Raw genomic sequence first — 16862 nt, forward strand, 5'->3', positions numbered from 1 at the left:
GAATGTAAACTCTCTTTGTGGGCGGAGATTTAATAAGTGTAGTAAATGTGAGGGACTTTTAATTTGAAAATGGGTTTACGTGCGTTTCTGTGGCTAGTGGGACGCAGTGGTGCATTGTGCTTGTTGAAATAATAAGAAAATATGGAATCATAATAATTTTAATATAGAATAATATAATATAAAGTTATTTATAGTATTTTTAACATGGTATAAAGAGTTTTAGAATTAATTATTTAGCAAGCGCATAAACTTTAATCACATTAGGCAAAATAATTATTAGAATGTATTAATAGTATTTTTTGTCTACCGTCTACCCTTCTTTTAATACAACCAGATTAGGAAAGTGTTTAAACACAAAAATGTATAATGCAATAAAAATAACATTTTAGACAAAATATTTTTATATAGCAGAATTGTTTTACAATATTTTTAAAATTTATATTACATTTTAATACAATTATTGTGATCATATGTTCTGCTACAGCAAGAAAATTAATATTCAGAACATTAGAGAGTGAATATACTTATGAGGCAGTTATTATAAGTATGAGGAAGAAGCACATGACACACACACACACACACACACACACACACACACACACACACACACACACACACACACACACAAACAGGAACTGGAAATTTTCAAGACTTCCTTTTCCTGTATGTTTCTGGTCATTTATGTTTCCAGTATTATGGTATATGAGAAACAGTGCAATTTCTCAAAAACATGACTGTCATAAAGTGTTGTAAATAATGACTGCATTCAATGCTGCTGACACCTGTCAGTCAAATCATGAGTCAATAAGCACATCCGAGCATCTTATGAGATGACAGATCTGTTTGTCCAAATCTGTATCACTTACAAAATCTACTGATGATATCTGCCATACTACTAAAGTCAAAAGATAATAAAGATTTTGATTTTTTTTTTTTTAAAGTAGTTGATTTTCCAGTAATTTTCAGTAGTAGTTATTTTGTGGACATACATTGAATGTTTGTGACAGTGTCTGTAATGGCATTTATCTCTGAAATCGACCTCTCTGGTCAACCACAATACTTTCAAATTGTAAAGTTTTTGTTTGGCATATATTCATGAAATGGTTCCCAGATCATTTTAAAAACTGTGGAAATGAAACATACCTTATCTGCACACACAGGATTCATATAACTTGTATTTTTGTGCAGGTTTTTGCAGTATTGTGTTGTATGTGGCACATTGGTCCTGAAGGAAGGTTGTTTCATTTCACTGTGTACATGGTTGAAATGACAATAATAAAGGCTGACTTGACTTTTTAGCTGAAAAGAAACACCGAACCTAAATATTACAATTGGTTTTATTGACACTATGACTCTTCACTGGAAACACATCTACAAAGCATTTGCTCATCTTACAGCAACATTACTGCTACAAAACATGAATATTTCTAATTATATATCAGAATGCATTTAACTGCCATTTACATCAAAGTTGCTCAACAGAATACATATAATACAAATAATGTCTGCATTGCTTGATGACATCATGAAACACACAGCGGTGAATATGAATGAATCATGTGGTGCTGTGTGAATTAACCAGCTGGATTTAAATAATCAAGCTTGACATGAAGTTGCAGAAAGATCAAAAGATGTGCAGAAATAAAATTGTCTCACAACTTCAGATCACAATTAAAACATAAAACAAAAATAAACATTTAAAAAAATCACATATTTAAAAGTTCATGACTGTCCTTCCCATAATCTGAATGTCATCAAAAGGAAACAGGGCCAATATCTACAGAAAAAAAGAAGAAACGTTAAAATATCATCCACTTTTCAACAAGTAAGTTTACATAATCAATGCATTTACATAATTGTAAAGTCATCATGTAAATAGTGAACAGGCTGCAAGCATATTTGACATTAGACACAAACAGTGAGAACAGAGGGATACACTGCAAAAAATTATTTAAGAAAAAAATTTGTGATTTAAGTGATTTTATGCATTAAACAAGCAAAAAATCTGACAATGGGGTAAGAACATTGAACATTTTTCTTAAACACTAAATTCAATTTTTTGTTGGTTTTATGCACAAAATCACTTAAATTTGATATTTTTGGTCTAAAAACTAGACTTATTTTCTTGGGTCGTTTTGCTCATCAAGAAAAAAACATCTTAATTTAAGAATTTTTTGATATTTTTACAGAAACCAAGACAAAAATACTAAGAATTTTTTCTTGAAAATCATTTTTTGTAGTGTCATCCAAAAATAAAAATTACCCATGATTTACTCCATCCTTGATGTATATGATAACCTTTCCTGCCAGACGAAGACAATAGAAGTAAAAAAAAATGTCCTGGCTGTTCCAGCTTTATAATGGTAGTAAATGGTGCTTCATTTTCATTTTCATTTTTTTGGGGCCGTTCACACTTTAACTATAACCATAGCTATATTAGGGGCAGCGAGAAAAACGGTTTGGCAATATGAGAAATGTAAAAAAAAAAACTTGTTTTAAAAACATGCATCAGGTTTATTTCAATGCATATAGTGTATTTATGTTAATTTTATGCAATAAAAAATTACATTTGCACCATTTTTATGAAAGTTAAGACTGAATGGACCTGAAAATGTCAAATGGTGTAATTGCGCCAAAGAATGAGAAATATTAAATATTTTATCCACTTTGATGGCATGCAAGCGTAAGCATTCAAAATAATAATAATAATAATAATAATTGTAAAATATTTTTAGTTATTTCTAAATGTACATTTTAATGCGTTTTTGAAATATTTGTCCTGACATATGCTAAAAACAGCTCTGTTATATAAATAATCTTTGACAAATGATGTAAAAATGTATGTAAAAAAATCATATAACACTAAACTAGATTGTTATATTTTATTCCACTTATTTTATTAATATATTTATATATTCATTAAAAAAATACTAGTTACACCAATTGACACAGACCGGTTACACCACATTGACATTTTTGCAATAATCCCCCAAATATTCTTTCAAAATGAAATAAAAACAGAAATTAGACTTGGTCCACAAAATGAGAATGTATGCAAGTAATCTGCAAATTTATTTTGAAATTTTAACCCTTTTGCATTTAATTGAACCATACGGACACAATACTGACCCATTAGCATCCAGACGTTAATTCACAAGCGCTGCAGTAATCAATATCTTTATCATTATAGTGAACTCCGCTATTCTTTTTAATATATAAACATGTTTAAAACTATAGTTATAGTTCAGTGTAGACTCAAATGATTTTCAACACTACTGAACTTGCGTTTTTGCTCTGTTTGGTATCTACTTACATCATCATTGCCATCTGCTAGATCAAGGGCCGTTTCGTCTTCCAGGTTTCGGATCATCTTGTCGGCTCCGGCCTGGCACAGAAGGTTGGCAATAGGTGCGTCCTGTCGGCCCACTGCCAAATGCAGGGCGGTGCATCCATTGAACATGGTGGCATCTACATTAGCCCCTTTGTTTAGCAGAAGGGTCACTGCGGTAACATCATGAAGCTCTACGGCCATATGCAGCGCAGACTTCCCGCTCGTACCCTCCTAAAAACACACGCAGATACGTTTGGTCAGGAAACAGGCCGAAACGTTTAACGTCAACAGGAGTTGGGAAAACGGCTCACCTGTATGTTCAGGTCAACACCTTTCTTAGTAAAAAGCCGCATGATGCGATGATGTTTGTGTAGAGTTGCTACATGGAGACAGGTCAGGCCTACAAAAAAAAGAAAGATCTTTTAGGCTACATTTATTTTACATTATGCATTTTCCAGATGCTTTTGTCCAATGTGACTTCAGGGTATACATTTATTAGTATGTGTGTATCATGGGGATCAAACCTGTGACCAGTTAAGTAAAGTAAAACTAACTTTAAAGGGAATACAGCTGAAAAAGGTGACAGTATTTCACCAAAAAAAATGACAATAGATTGCTAATGTCTACTCCAGCTCTCATCCTGATGTTGGGAATGTAAACACTCTTTAAAATCCTGGTAGCTTTCTTATTGCACTTAAAGGGAAAGTTCGCCCAAAAATGAAAATGTTGGCATTATTTACTCTCAAAAATGTATACATTTAATTGTTCTGCTGAACACAAAAGAAGATTTTTTGAAGAATCTTTGTAGATCTGGGGCACCATTGACTTCCATAGTAGTAAAATGGTAGTAGTAGTGAATGGTGCCCCGGATCTTTTTGGTTATTAACATTTTTAAAAATATCTTCAATTGGGTTTAATTTGAATTTTTCTGTGAACTATCCCTTGAAGCACTTCTGCGTAACCCTTCTTACGTCATTTTTGCGTTCGACACAAAGGGACAATTTACATAATGAACGACTTACTATTCCTTCTGCTCGTGTGTTTATGAAAACAGTCGCTATGCCAACATTATTAAAAACTCCAAGCTGTGTTTTTTTCTCTGATAACTTCCTTGTTTGACTCTTTCTGTTCACAAAAAACTCCCTGACAGTACAATGAGAAGCAGCTCTACCATTCAAACCACTAACAGCATAGAAACGTTACTACACAAACTTCTGGTCTCTTGGTATAGCACAGGTTCCTCATTCAAGTCTATAGAGTGGACTTAATTTGGGAGAGCGCTGCGCTTGCAACACAACTGTTGTGGGTTTGATTCTGAGGAACACATTGGGTGGGTTTCACCAACAAGAATTCAATTAAACAAAGTTTAGAGCTAATCTAGGGTTTGTTGAGTCCAGTTTTATTTTAATTTAATCAACAAATCTTAGATTAAAACCTAATCCTTTATTTAAACCCTCATCTGCAATTTATTTTGTCTGCCCTCATGAATTATGAACGTTAATGCCATGATAAATACGGTGCAACAATGCTGATGTTATTCAAAAAGGAATTCACATTTTTGTAGACATGTATTTTAAATCAGCTACATATAATGCAAATTATATGTAATATAGGTAATATAATGCTGCTTTAAAATAGAAAAATAATAATAGAGAAAGAGCGAGGGGAGGAGTGCAGTAAGCGAACAGCGTGGTTACCCGTCACCGGTGCTGCTGTTAATGTTTTCTTGAGCGTTCAGCCTCTTTCATGTGCATTTGAAAAGAGTGTGCATTTCTATTTTATTCGTAATAAACAGGGTTCCAACTTCAAATTCAAGGATCTTTCAAGGACTTTCCAGTTCCAATACTCTCAAATTCCAGGACTAAATGTGAGGACACATTTAAAGTGAGATCAAGGTTACATCGTGTTACCTTTTAAGATACATTGTTACAGTTCCCTTTTGAGGGAACTCGCGCTGCGTCACAGCGGTGACACTTTGGGGACGCCTCCAGGGGGAGGAGCGTCTGAATGTGTATATCAAATTCAACCAATGGTGAGGCTTAATGACAAAGTCAGGGTGACACGGGAGGAAGTATTTCGCTATCTGAAATATTGCCAAAGATGGTGTTACAGGGACACAGGAAGTATGTCAAGAGAGACGCAGCGTCTCGTTCCCTTCTCAGGGAACAACAGTTACATACGTAACCCGAGATGTTTTCATGTGTCAAACACAACTATTCAAAAAAGCATTTTGGTATGAATCAACATTCACATACAGAAGATATAAACATTTAAAGTGAACAGTGTAACACGTGCGCTTAAAAAGTCTAGAATTTTTATGATATTATCCTACACTACACAGAGAATAATATGGATTTTTTTCCCAAAAAACTTGTATAAAATAGATTCAAGCACTTTCAATGGCCTGAATCTATGCATGTATATATTCAAAAACTTCCTAGGACCTTGAATTTTTTCCGCCAGACTCACAAACTTTCAAAGATTTCAAGGACCTGTGGGAATTCATCTTTGAATCACACAAGGTGCCAGTTTCTGTTCATTTAGCAGCCAATTTAATTGTAGATTTCATTTTTTTTATATGTAAACGTCCTCAGTTGCAAGTTTAAAATTAATCCCCAACTGAAATTTAAATCAGAGTTTAACTTTTTTGCCGCCATTGACAAGTTATTTTGTCAATAAAGAAAAAGATTTGCATAAAAAAGTGTTCCTGATGAATTTTTACGTTAATCTGCAATACCGCGATTACTTACCCAATTTATGAAAAAAACTGAAGCCAAAACGTTATTTATTAATTGTAAACTCTGTGTATGTTTTGATAATTGTTCTGAATCAACAAAATTCCTTCACAAAAATGCTATTATTTCAGCTTTTTGCTAAAAAAAATATTTTTTAAAGAAATATTTAAGAGTTTATAAGCAGAGAAAAAATATAGAAAGGATGAAATGTTTTTTTCCTCCCGTTTTGTTTGTTTGTTTGAAAGCAGAGGGTCTCTTCTTTCATTTGATATATTTGTATGTTGGTAGACGATTTCATCTGACGCACATGCGCTGACGCGATTCACATCTGGATCCGAACTTTACTTCCGGTTTCATTTTTTAATGGTCTGACTTGTTGCTAAACAGATCTCTTGAACAAATGCCTCATTGAAAATAACAAATGTTTTGGTTTCTTAGGTAATCTATGTGTTGTTTTTGTGCTTGTTATATAAATAAACTATGTTTAAAGAACTTTGTTGTTATTTATTCTTAGCGGAGTTTACCGGAAGTTACGTGCAGACCACGAAAGCCGCTTGTTTATGTTGTTACTGCTGAAACCGTCTATATATTTTTAGAAGAACATTTTCTTGGAAGGCATTTTGTGAAAATCACCAAAAATGCTGTCGGGAAAGGAGTTAAAAGTAATGGAGCAACAGGATTAAAGATAATAGGTTTACTATAAAATTAAAACCTAGATCAAAATGAAGGTTTAAATGTAACCATAATTATTTCTAAAAAGGTTTAAAGTTTGGTGCAACAGAATTATCAAATAATCATTGATTTAAACTCAATTTAAGCCTGATACTAGTTGGCATATACAGATACTGATAAAAATGTATAGCTTGAATCCATGTAAGAGTGTGTTTAGATTAGTGCGTTTTCATTTAAAGCATATTATATTGGTAGGGTTACACTTGCCATCAACTCGTAAACTCAAACTTTTGTAAATGCTGCAGACCCTGTTTTAGTTTGAAAACATCAGGGTGACCTACTCGGAGACGTTTGTTAATTTAAATATAATTTATAATATAATTATATCAATTATAAAAGTAATTTTTAAATGAAACTGCACTAATGTAAACAGGGCCTTGAATAAAAGCATCTGCCAAATGCAAATGATGCTTCATATGGCATTTAAAAACATAAAAACAAACTCAATGACTCAAGTTGCACATGATTCAGGTTTGGTATTTGGGTTTGACCCAAAATATGAGTAACGGTAGCACACGATGTTTTCATCAGAAAGCCACAATGATAACAACCAGATATATGATCTCAAACTGCCTGCTATATTTCTTCAACATCATTAATACTTCACAGTTTTTGCAGTATGTTACCTCTCCAGTTCTGTGTCTCCAACACGTGAGCGAGCTTGTTGGATGAGGCGACGTTGACCATCTCATTGGCACAATCGTACAGACCATGCTCACACGCCACATGGAGAGGGGTGTTTCCCTCCTGGTCCTGTAGCTCCAGTGAGACTCCTCTCGCCAGCAGCTCTTTCACTATGAAGGACTGATTCAGGTACGTCGCCAGATGCAAAGGCGTCTGAAAACATCAGAATACATTAAGATTACAGCTGATTATTGTGACAAATCTTACATTTAATCAGAAAAACAAAGTCCAATTAATCTGACATGAAACATTAGAATTTTTACAAATTAAGAGTCCAGCATGCTGATTGGTCAGTAAGATATTACGAGATAAAATAGTTACAACAATGACAAAGTTAGTTTACAATACAGAACTACATCTTATGTCTTACTTAACAGAATAAAATGCATTACAAACACACACAACATTATGAATAAATGCATGTAACTTCTGATTTTTTATGATTCGCTAGCATGCTGCAGTTGTTAGTTAATCCAGTGAACCGAAATATGGTTTCATTTTTGTTTCAACCGGATACTTTGGGTTTTGTGTAGTACGGGGGCAGTCCCAATGTCTTGTAAAAGAGGATTACGAGCCTTATCACACGATACAACACATTGCTGCATGTCCTGTAAGGTTAACCTGAACATCAAAGTATGACATAAATTCACGAAGACTACTTGATTTAACGACAAAGAGGAAAGACAATACAAAAGTTAGGCCAATGCAAAGATTTACTCAATCTGGGAGTAACAAACTGACTGTCAAAGGGAACGTATGAGTAATATGGCCAATGGTCTGGCGTTATTTGATGACATTGCTTTTGGTAAATCTGTTGCATTACTCACACTTATAAATGCTGACTGCAACACTTAAAGACCTTTCAACCCACATTTGATAACATCTCACATAACTAAACTAACTATAAATATAATCAGTAAATATATATAATACATAAATCAAATCAGTGCACTGCAGGTTCCACAGCCCACATCCTAAACGTGATGTTTGTCTGAATATTCAACAGGTTTTTGTATATGATGAACACTGAATGTGTTGCGTAAACGTCTGAATAAGAGGATATGATCTTTATATGAAGTTATGACATTCTGATCAAAGAACTAGTGTTGAACTTATGTGGGTTTTATAATGTCTGACACCTATATTGAGGAAGCAATGTGGCCAATTTGAGGCAGTAAATGAGAGACAAACACAAAAAATAAGACCCTACCAAATAAAATAAAAATATGCATAATATTTACATATATACAGCCACGGACCACTCCAGTTTTGACTTTAATCATTATTTCTAGATGTATTGTGACCATTTGAGTCCAGTGTCTGTTGAATTTCAACAAAAGCAAACATCGGGAGCGACAAAGTCACCCAACAGCAAATGTAAAAGACATGAGCATAAAAGATGTCACTAAATAAATCAGTGTTTTTCTAAAAAAACATTATATTTTGTTATTTTGACCATGTTTTCCCCATTTCAATTTTCATTAAATAAATCAGTCCCTCCAGAAAAATGCGATTATGCGATCGCATGATTCAATGCATAATCAGCCAAAGTTTGATGCGGGGGCCGCATTTTTTCCAAATACTCTGCACTTTCACAGCATAAATTGCAAAATTCCTTGAGCAACATATGCGGGCTTGCATGATTTCATAATACTCGCATTTTCGTAGCAAAAATCACATATATCTTGTTGCATTTACTTCACACATGCGCAGCCATGTCCCCTGTTGCCATGGGAACGTTATGAAGTGACGTGATTATGTGAAGTGATCATTGAAAAGCTGCAAAAGCTGCAAACAGTTTTTGCAAGTTCCCGCAATTGCATTGCATAAGTGCATAAATATCCTGCATATTCCATCGCATTTTTAAGAAAACGTGTGGCAAGATCAAGGATTTTTGCCTGTTTTTCTGGAAGGACTAATGCAATTCGAAAACATAATTTTTAATAAGAATTTGGCAGAAATGTTGTTGGTAGTTGACAGAAAGAAACGAAAATGATAATTTTTCTTATACACAAAAAATATATAAGAAGGGGAGAACCGGGGCAAAAGTAATGCGGGACAATAGTAACAAAGTGATTTTCTCCGAGCCGTGATTACATTAGCATTTCAAACTATAACAGCATCCTTAGCACGCAACCCTTGACAGAGCTGACAAATATCACATTATTTTGTCACCGTTTTGCGCGTTTAGGTCCAGAAAGCTGTTTTCAACCATGTAATTTCCTAAAGCGTAATTGTGTTTCTGGTTTTATGTGTTACAGTACTGATCAAACTACAGGTTATTTAGTTTTTCAAAATAAAAGTAAATCGGGTTCAAATGTCAGGTGTTCCTGTCGGGATGAAAGTAACACTTGTTAAAGGAATAGTCTACTCATTTTCAATATTAAAATATGTAATAACCTTAACTAAGAACTGTTGATACATCCCTCTATCATCTGTGTGCGTGCACGTAAGCGCTGGAGCGCGCTGCGACGCTTCGATAGCATTTAGCTTAGCCCCATTCATTCAATGGTACCATTTAGAGATAAAGTTAGAAGTGACCAAACACATCAACGTTTTTCCTATTTAAGACGAGACAAGTTTGGTGGTACAAAATAAAACGTAGCGCTTTTCTAAGCGAATTTAAAAGAGGAACTATATTTCATGGCGTAATAGCACTTTTGGGAGCACTTCGACTCGCCTGAAAAGTCCGCTCCCCTTCTTACTCTCATAATGGGAGAGGGAGGGTGTTACTGCGCCGAGTTGAAGTACTCCCAAAAGTGCTATCACACCATAAAACATAGTTCCTCCCACCTGTGTGTTACTTTCGTCCCAGCTGACAGGGTCAAAAGTAACAAAGTGCTACTTATTGTATGTTCAAAGTGAAATTATACTAAAGTCATTTACACATTAGGAATAATTCATTTCTTGCAACAAAAAAATTTTGGAGCACAAAATGCATATTCACTGTTGAGATGTAAATGATTTAATTCTGGGTTTTAAAGAGTTGTCTGTCAAACTCTGAATGTCAATAATTTTGTTGACAGGACCCCCTGCTGTAGCTTCCCTTTAATCCAAATGCTAACATAAACGTCAATGGAAGTTTCATTTAGCCTTTCTAACTATAGAAATGGTCATGTGTGCAGGTGGGTGGGGTCTCAAAAAAGCCCCTTGGCCTGTTAACGCTGGATAAACCCCAAATTTCAAAATAACAATTGAAACTCAGCCCTTACACTCCCCAGTAAAGGAGTGTTGTGTTTTAATCTCTGTGACACGCTGATGTGCACTCGGGGAGTTTCCCATTAAAGGGAAAAACAAAACTATTTACAACATTCATGCAAGATTTCCTTTAATAAATAGTCTCTTGCTTGAGGACTAGTGGGACTCATTCCTGAAATTTCTAACTTACATCCATCATTCCTATGTGATTAGTTGCACCATCAGTTTACATTCTTCATGCTCGTGCATCATACGTTTTGAATAGTATGCAAAATGTAAGCACCTGATACAAGTTGTTCTGAATATCGAGCAGCTCATGAGGAAAAAGATCCATCAACTGTTGTGCAAAGCCTTGTTCTTCATGAATGATGGCCAAATGGAGAATCCTGAAGAAGAGAGAAACAGACACAGAAATGCTGAAGGTTAAATGGCTGTTTCACATCAGGTTAAAGTTGAAGCCAAGCCAAAAAGAAACCATCAAGGAAATCGGTCTAAAAAAAGCATGTTTCACAATGTGTGGTGGAAGAAAAGTAGGTTGATACTGAGAAATCTTGCACACGGCTGCGATTGGCAGACGCATTCAGACATTGCGCAAGACTGGAACTTTACGCATAATAATAGACGGATAGATACTGCACCCAGACATCTTCTAATGAAGACAATTTTCAAACGAAGCAAGACGTAATACATTTGAAAGAACTATTGCAATAATTAACACAAGCATAACTTAAAGGGATAGTTCACACTTTAATGTCATCACCATATCTGTATAAATGCATTGTTTAGTCTGACCACAAAGAAAGATATTTAAAGAAATGTTTAGAGCACCATTGACTTCTATAGTATTTTGACTTCCTTGTACTATAGACGTCAAAGGTGTTCCTGCTTCCTTTTGATTATAAATATCTTTCCGTGTTCAGCAGAACAAAGAAATTTATGGAAATTTACAAGTGAGTAAATGATTTTCATGTTTGGGTAAACTATCCTTTTAAACACGCAATGCCAAAAGTATCAATAGCTCTAAAGTTTCCCAGGTAAAAATAAAGATACTTGAATGTACTAAAAATACACTTAAATACCAGCAGGTACATTTTTAGTATGTTGTTATTTTTGTGCTAAACAGCGCAAGTGTTTATTCAGTAGTAGCTTAGTGCATTTGAAAAATGCATACATAATTTTATCTTATTTAATTAAGATTGATTTTATCTTAACATATTTTTATTTATTCATTTCATTTTTATTGTTTTTTGCTGTGTGTTATTGTTTGTAATGGTCGATTAGTTGTGTGACTGCCGCATGGGTGATGAAAGGCTAAGTTAAATTTCCTCAGATGGAACAATACAGTTAACCTTACCTTATACCGGTAATACTTACACAGATTTTTACTCTATTGAAACAGATGATGTCTCAAAATAGCACACTTAGGGGTGGCTTCCCACAGAGAGTATCTTATCTAAGCCAGGACTTGGCCTTAGTTTAATTAGGAAACATAACTAGTTTTACTAAAAACATTACTGGCATGCATTTTGAGGGCACTGATGTATTTTAAGATATGTCGGTGCAAGTTGTTTTTAGTTTGGACAGCTCTTAAATTTATTTTAGTCTAGGACTAGTCTAATCCCTGTCTGGAAAATCCCCCCTAAAATTTTCCTAAATAGTAATGAAGAGTATTTTTTATATTAAGTAGAAATTAAGTGCATGAAAATAGAGCATTTCCTAAGTATACTTTACGGGATGATTTCCCGGACAGGGATTATTTTACGCCAGGACTAGGCCTTAGTTTAATTAGGAAATATAACTAGTTTTAACAAACATGCCTTACTAAAACATTACTTGTTTGCATTTTGAGGCAAAATAAAGGTCACTGATGTATTTTAAGATATGTCAGTGAAAGTTGTTTTCAGTTTGGACAGCTCTTACATTTATTTTAGTCTAGGACTAGTCAAATCCCTGTCTAGGAAACCGCCCCTTAATGCACTTTCATTTCACCTGGCTAATCTCAACGCACAATTCTGGAAAGAATCACAAGTTCTTAAATCACTTATCCAATACAAATCTAAAAATGAACCTTGATCAGCTTTCAGATGTTTATTGAGTCATTAAAAAGCGGTAAATGATTCATCGAGTATGGAACGCAAACTCTTCGGCTTATTTTTCCATCCTCTAACTTGCATTTTTTTTCCCTGCAGGTGGCTGTTTTCCCCAAGAGCGATAACCTCGGCCGTATGCTTTTACAGTAAGTCAGGAAGACTGGAAACAGGTAGAAGTTAGTGGGTTTGACATGTAAATAATGTGAGAATGATTCAAGTGTCATCAATCTGATTTGTGGTAAATCATGATTCATGATGTTTCAGCTCGTGTGAAATCGTAAAACGTAAAATTCTGTCATGCATGGCTCATGATGTTCAGTACGTCTTGAGTTTTCAGCTTCAAATTGGACAACAAAACACAATATTAGCATCACAGTAGTCTGTAGGACTACAAAATCTGAAGCCATGCACTGTAAAAAAAAAAAGTCACCACCAGATCTGTCACAGTCTGTCCTTTAATTTTTGGAGATATTGAGAGTTGGTCATAGTTTAAAGTGGACTGCAAAGACTCTTTTTATAGTAGCACATACTTTTTCACAAAGTCATACAACTTTGAAACAAAGAATGAGTAATAATAACAGACTTTTTTGTTGCGTGCACAATGCCATTTAAAGTGTTTTACTCTCAATATACAAATAAACCACCGCTGATGCACCACTAAAATGAAAGTTGATCCATATTTGCTGATCTCCTCCAGACGTTTAATATAAACTTTGACATTATTCTTGTAAATTTGGTTCAAAGGATTGACCACAGACAACCCATAGAAGGCCAATCTTTAGACCAATCAAAATGCAAGAAACATCCTTTAATGTGACTGACAAAAAAAACACAATGGAGAAATGAAAGCAAGCTAACATTAACCAGACTATGTTTGCGTGCTCACTTTTGCGGTGAACGTTTGCGCATGTTGTAGAACATACGCTGCAGTTTGAACCACGATCTGGTCTGAAGGTCAACGCTTGTATAAACATGTTTACGAGACGTGTACATTCAAATATATGTTCACATGCACAACAAAAGCTCGCACTTTCCAAACAACAGCATATAGAAGATGTTTTTTTCTGGGCCGGCGAGGGGAATTCCACTGCATGTCTGCATACTTCTGCTTTCTTCTTCTTCTTGTGCGCCAAAAACGGCAGATCCAGTTTCTAGATGTCTGTTTACCGACTTTAGCGATAAAACAGCAAACCCTGCTACAGTAATCAAAATCTGACCCATCATCACACGGGAATGTGTCACTTAGGAAACTCCACCAAACTTATTAGAAAAGTTAAAGAATGTTTCACTTCAAAACCCTTTATCTCCATTTTTAGGTTTGGCCTGTTAAGACAGGAATTAGACTGCAAAAAACTGCAGCAGATCTTATTTGTGAGTTCATAAATAAACACAATGAACGTGATGCAAGATATCAAAAATTTGCTCAGTTTGGAAAAGCATTAAGGGCCAATTGTTGCTATTATTCTGATTTATGACCTTAAAGGGGTCATACTATGAGATTTTTAAAAAAATGTAAAATAAATAATTGGTGTCCCCACTGTGTGTATGTGAAGTTTTAGCTCAAAATACCCCACAGAAAATGTATTATATCATGTTAAAATTGTAGGTGTAAGCAAAACTGTACCGTTTTTACATTTGTCCTTTAAAATGCAAATAAGCTGATGAAATGCAAACACTGAAACTTATTTATGCTGTCAATTATTTTTTCTTTCTCTTACTTTCTGCACTTAATGGCAAAATCTGAATGACCTATTTTTTCACATGCATGCAGAGAATGGTTTACCAAAACTAAGTTACCGGGTTGATCTCTTTCACACTTTCTAGGTTGACTGGGGACCCAATTATAGCACTTAAACATGTCAGATTTTCATGCTATGACCCCTTTAAGTTGTTGCACTAATATATGTAAGCACTTACTAGTAACTTTAAAATTTAAACTACACTAAAAGCCTCAAGATATCTCAGATTTCCTGCAAGACGTTTTTACACTAAAAGTCCTGCAACAGGCTATTAAAGAATAAAACTACATATTTGAACTAAAAACGATTTTTCTATATCCTCTGGCTATTTTTAAAGATGCTGAACTACAAACACCTGCTTGAAAAACCAAGCTGGTTTTAGGTGGTTAAGCATGTGGGTCCAAAGGATTTCTGGACCGTTTTAGATGGTCAGGCTGGAAGACCAGTTTGACCAGCTTTAATAGGCTGGGAGGACTAGCTCAAACCAGATACTTAAACCAGATAAGACCAACTTAGACTCGTTTTATCTGTATTTTCAGCACAGCAGCACAACTGTTCAGCCAACTCCTGTATCACTACCCAGCTATAAATGTTATGTTATAAACATGTCAGAAACTATATCTGCTGTTTGACACCTTCCACCCGTGTCTTAAAGGGATAGTTCACCCAAAAATGAATTGTGTTATTATTTACTCACTCTCATGTTGTTGCAAACCTGTATACACTTATCCGCTCTACCGAACACAAACGAAGACATCCTGAAGAACCTGGGGCACCATTGACTTCCATAGTATTGTTTATCCTATACTATGGAAGTAAAAGGGGCTTACGAACAGTTTGGTTTCAAAATATCTTCCTTCGTGTTCATCAGAATAAAGAAATGTATACAGGTTTGTAAGAACAAATTTCAGAATTTTAATTTTTGGGTGAACTATCCCTTTAATATTTTAGGATAATAAAGCACTCGTGGTGGATATGTCTTTAACTAAATTCACACTATATCTTAAACCTTATTGCATGAATACAACACAAATTCGTAACATTTGCACATTAAGAGCATTCACATCTATTAAATGAAGTGAAGTTTAAACGTACGTGTCTCCATCTTCAGTCAGAGTCGTTAAGAGACTCACTTCCTCTTCGGTGTATTCACACTGCGTCGCGTTCACCGCGTTGCGTTCAGAGTCAGAAATACGACAGTTCTCGATCAAATCCTCCAAACTTTCCGTAGTTAACGACGAAGACACGTACGCAGAGTCCAGTCGTTCATCTGTGCCACAAACCGCTTTATCTTTCTCGTCAGAAGTCTCCAAACTCCCGTACTGATCTCTGGAGATGGATTTATATGAGTCGATTCCTGAGTCAATCCGAGTTTCGTCCAGTTCTAATTTGCGCTCTTTCTCAGCGCCGCTTCGCGCCATTCTGAAGCTCCGTCAAAGTAGCGATATTAATGCAATGCAACAGCGCAAAATCACCGTAACATTATGACACCAGAGGCATTCGCTTTTGTTTCTCATCCCCGACCGCCTCAAAACTGCAGAAACCAGATTGAAACCCCTTCAACCGATCGGTCGGTAAAGTGCAGCGCGTGGCATCAGCGTGAGGTAAAGTTGATCAGTCTTTACTTAATGAAACTAACAAAGTATGGTTAGGGTGATAGTGCTGGGGGAAGCGGTGCAGTGGGCGGAGTCACTGTCCACAGTGGGAATTCCCCATTGGGAGTGGCGAACCCATATCATTACTGCTCCAGTCCAAACACAGAACCGAGAACCCCGCGGAATCTCCTAAAATACCTCAAATACAAACCTGTTCTCTTCTCAACACCTTCATCCAACAACCTCTTTCCTTAATTTAAACCCTCAGATACAACACGAGGTTCACTTGGACTTTTGTGCATTTCCCCATCATTGCAGAGACCTGTTGAAAAAAAATAGTCATCTAATAATATCAATTGGATTATCATGGAAAGTTAATAATGAATATGGGTAGTTGCAAAATGCATAGTCACCCAGGCAAATTATTTATGCATGCATATAAACACTGTTGTATTTTAAATATATTCTACATTATTTAACTTACTGGAAGGTCTTGGTTTTTTTAACACGGAAGCTAGTTGACAGTAAGCTGGGCTATACATACAGTAGCCAGCAGGTGGAGCTGTACTGTATGTATGGACAGGCATAGACTGAATCTATTGAAGTATATTGAACTTATTTGTTCATGGCTAATGGTTTGCATGAGGAAATTCAATCAAAATGTAATTAACATTCAGTTAATTTTCTCATTTTCAAAAGAGAAGTTTGTTATTTGCATAAACGTACATTTCAAAAATCATATTTAATGTATGTCAGGT

General features: G+C 35.2%; 1 protein-coding gene across 1 annotated transcript; it reads right to left on the reverse strand.

The window, feature by feature from the left end:
- Positions 1-1319: 1319 nt before the first annotated feature.
- Positions 1320-16195, reverse strand: nfkbie (nuclear factor of kappa light polypeptide gene enhancer in B-cells inhibitor, epsilon). Its single transcript, XM_055186167.2, has 6 exons — positions 15605-16195; positions 10964-11066; positions 7425-7635; positions 3643-3731; positions 3314-3562; positions 1320-1777 (listed from the first exon to the last, which is right to left on the reverse strand). The coding sequence occupies exons 1-6, from the start codon at positions 15928-15930 to the stop codon at positions 1715-1717; spliced, it is 1041 nt and encodes a 346-aa protein (XP_055042142.1). The 5' UTR covers positions 15931-16195; the 3' UTR covers positions 1320-1714.
- Positions 16196-16862: the final 667 nt, after the last annotated feature.

Source organism: Misgurnus anguillicaudatus, chromosome 18 (genome assembly GCF_027580225.2).
Source record: "Misgurnus anguillicaudatus chromosome 18, ASM2758022v2, whole genome shotgun sequence".
NCBI lineage: Eukaryota > Metazoa > Chordata > Actinopteri > Cypriniformes > Cobitidae > Misgurnus > Misgurnus anguillicaudatus.

What these genes read in the sequence shown, in the direction of transcription:
- nfkbie (XM_055186167.2), bottom strand. Translation starts at nt 15,930, where the DNA reads ATGGCGCGAAGCGGCGCTGAGAAAGAGCGCAAATTAGAACTGGACGAA. An exon ending in TTCAGAACAACTTGTATCAG is followed by an intron (nt 7,636 to 10,963) that starts GTGCTTACATTT and finishes TGATGTTTTCAG; the next exon opens with ACGCCTTTGCATCTGGCGAC. An exon ending in GGAGACACAGAACTGGAGAG is followed by an intron (nt 3,732 to 7,424) that starts GTAACATACTGC and finishes TTTTTTTTGTAG; the next exon opens with GCCTGACCTGTCTCCATGTA.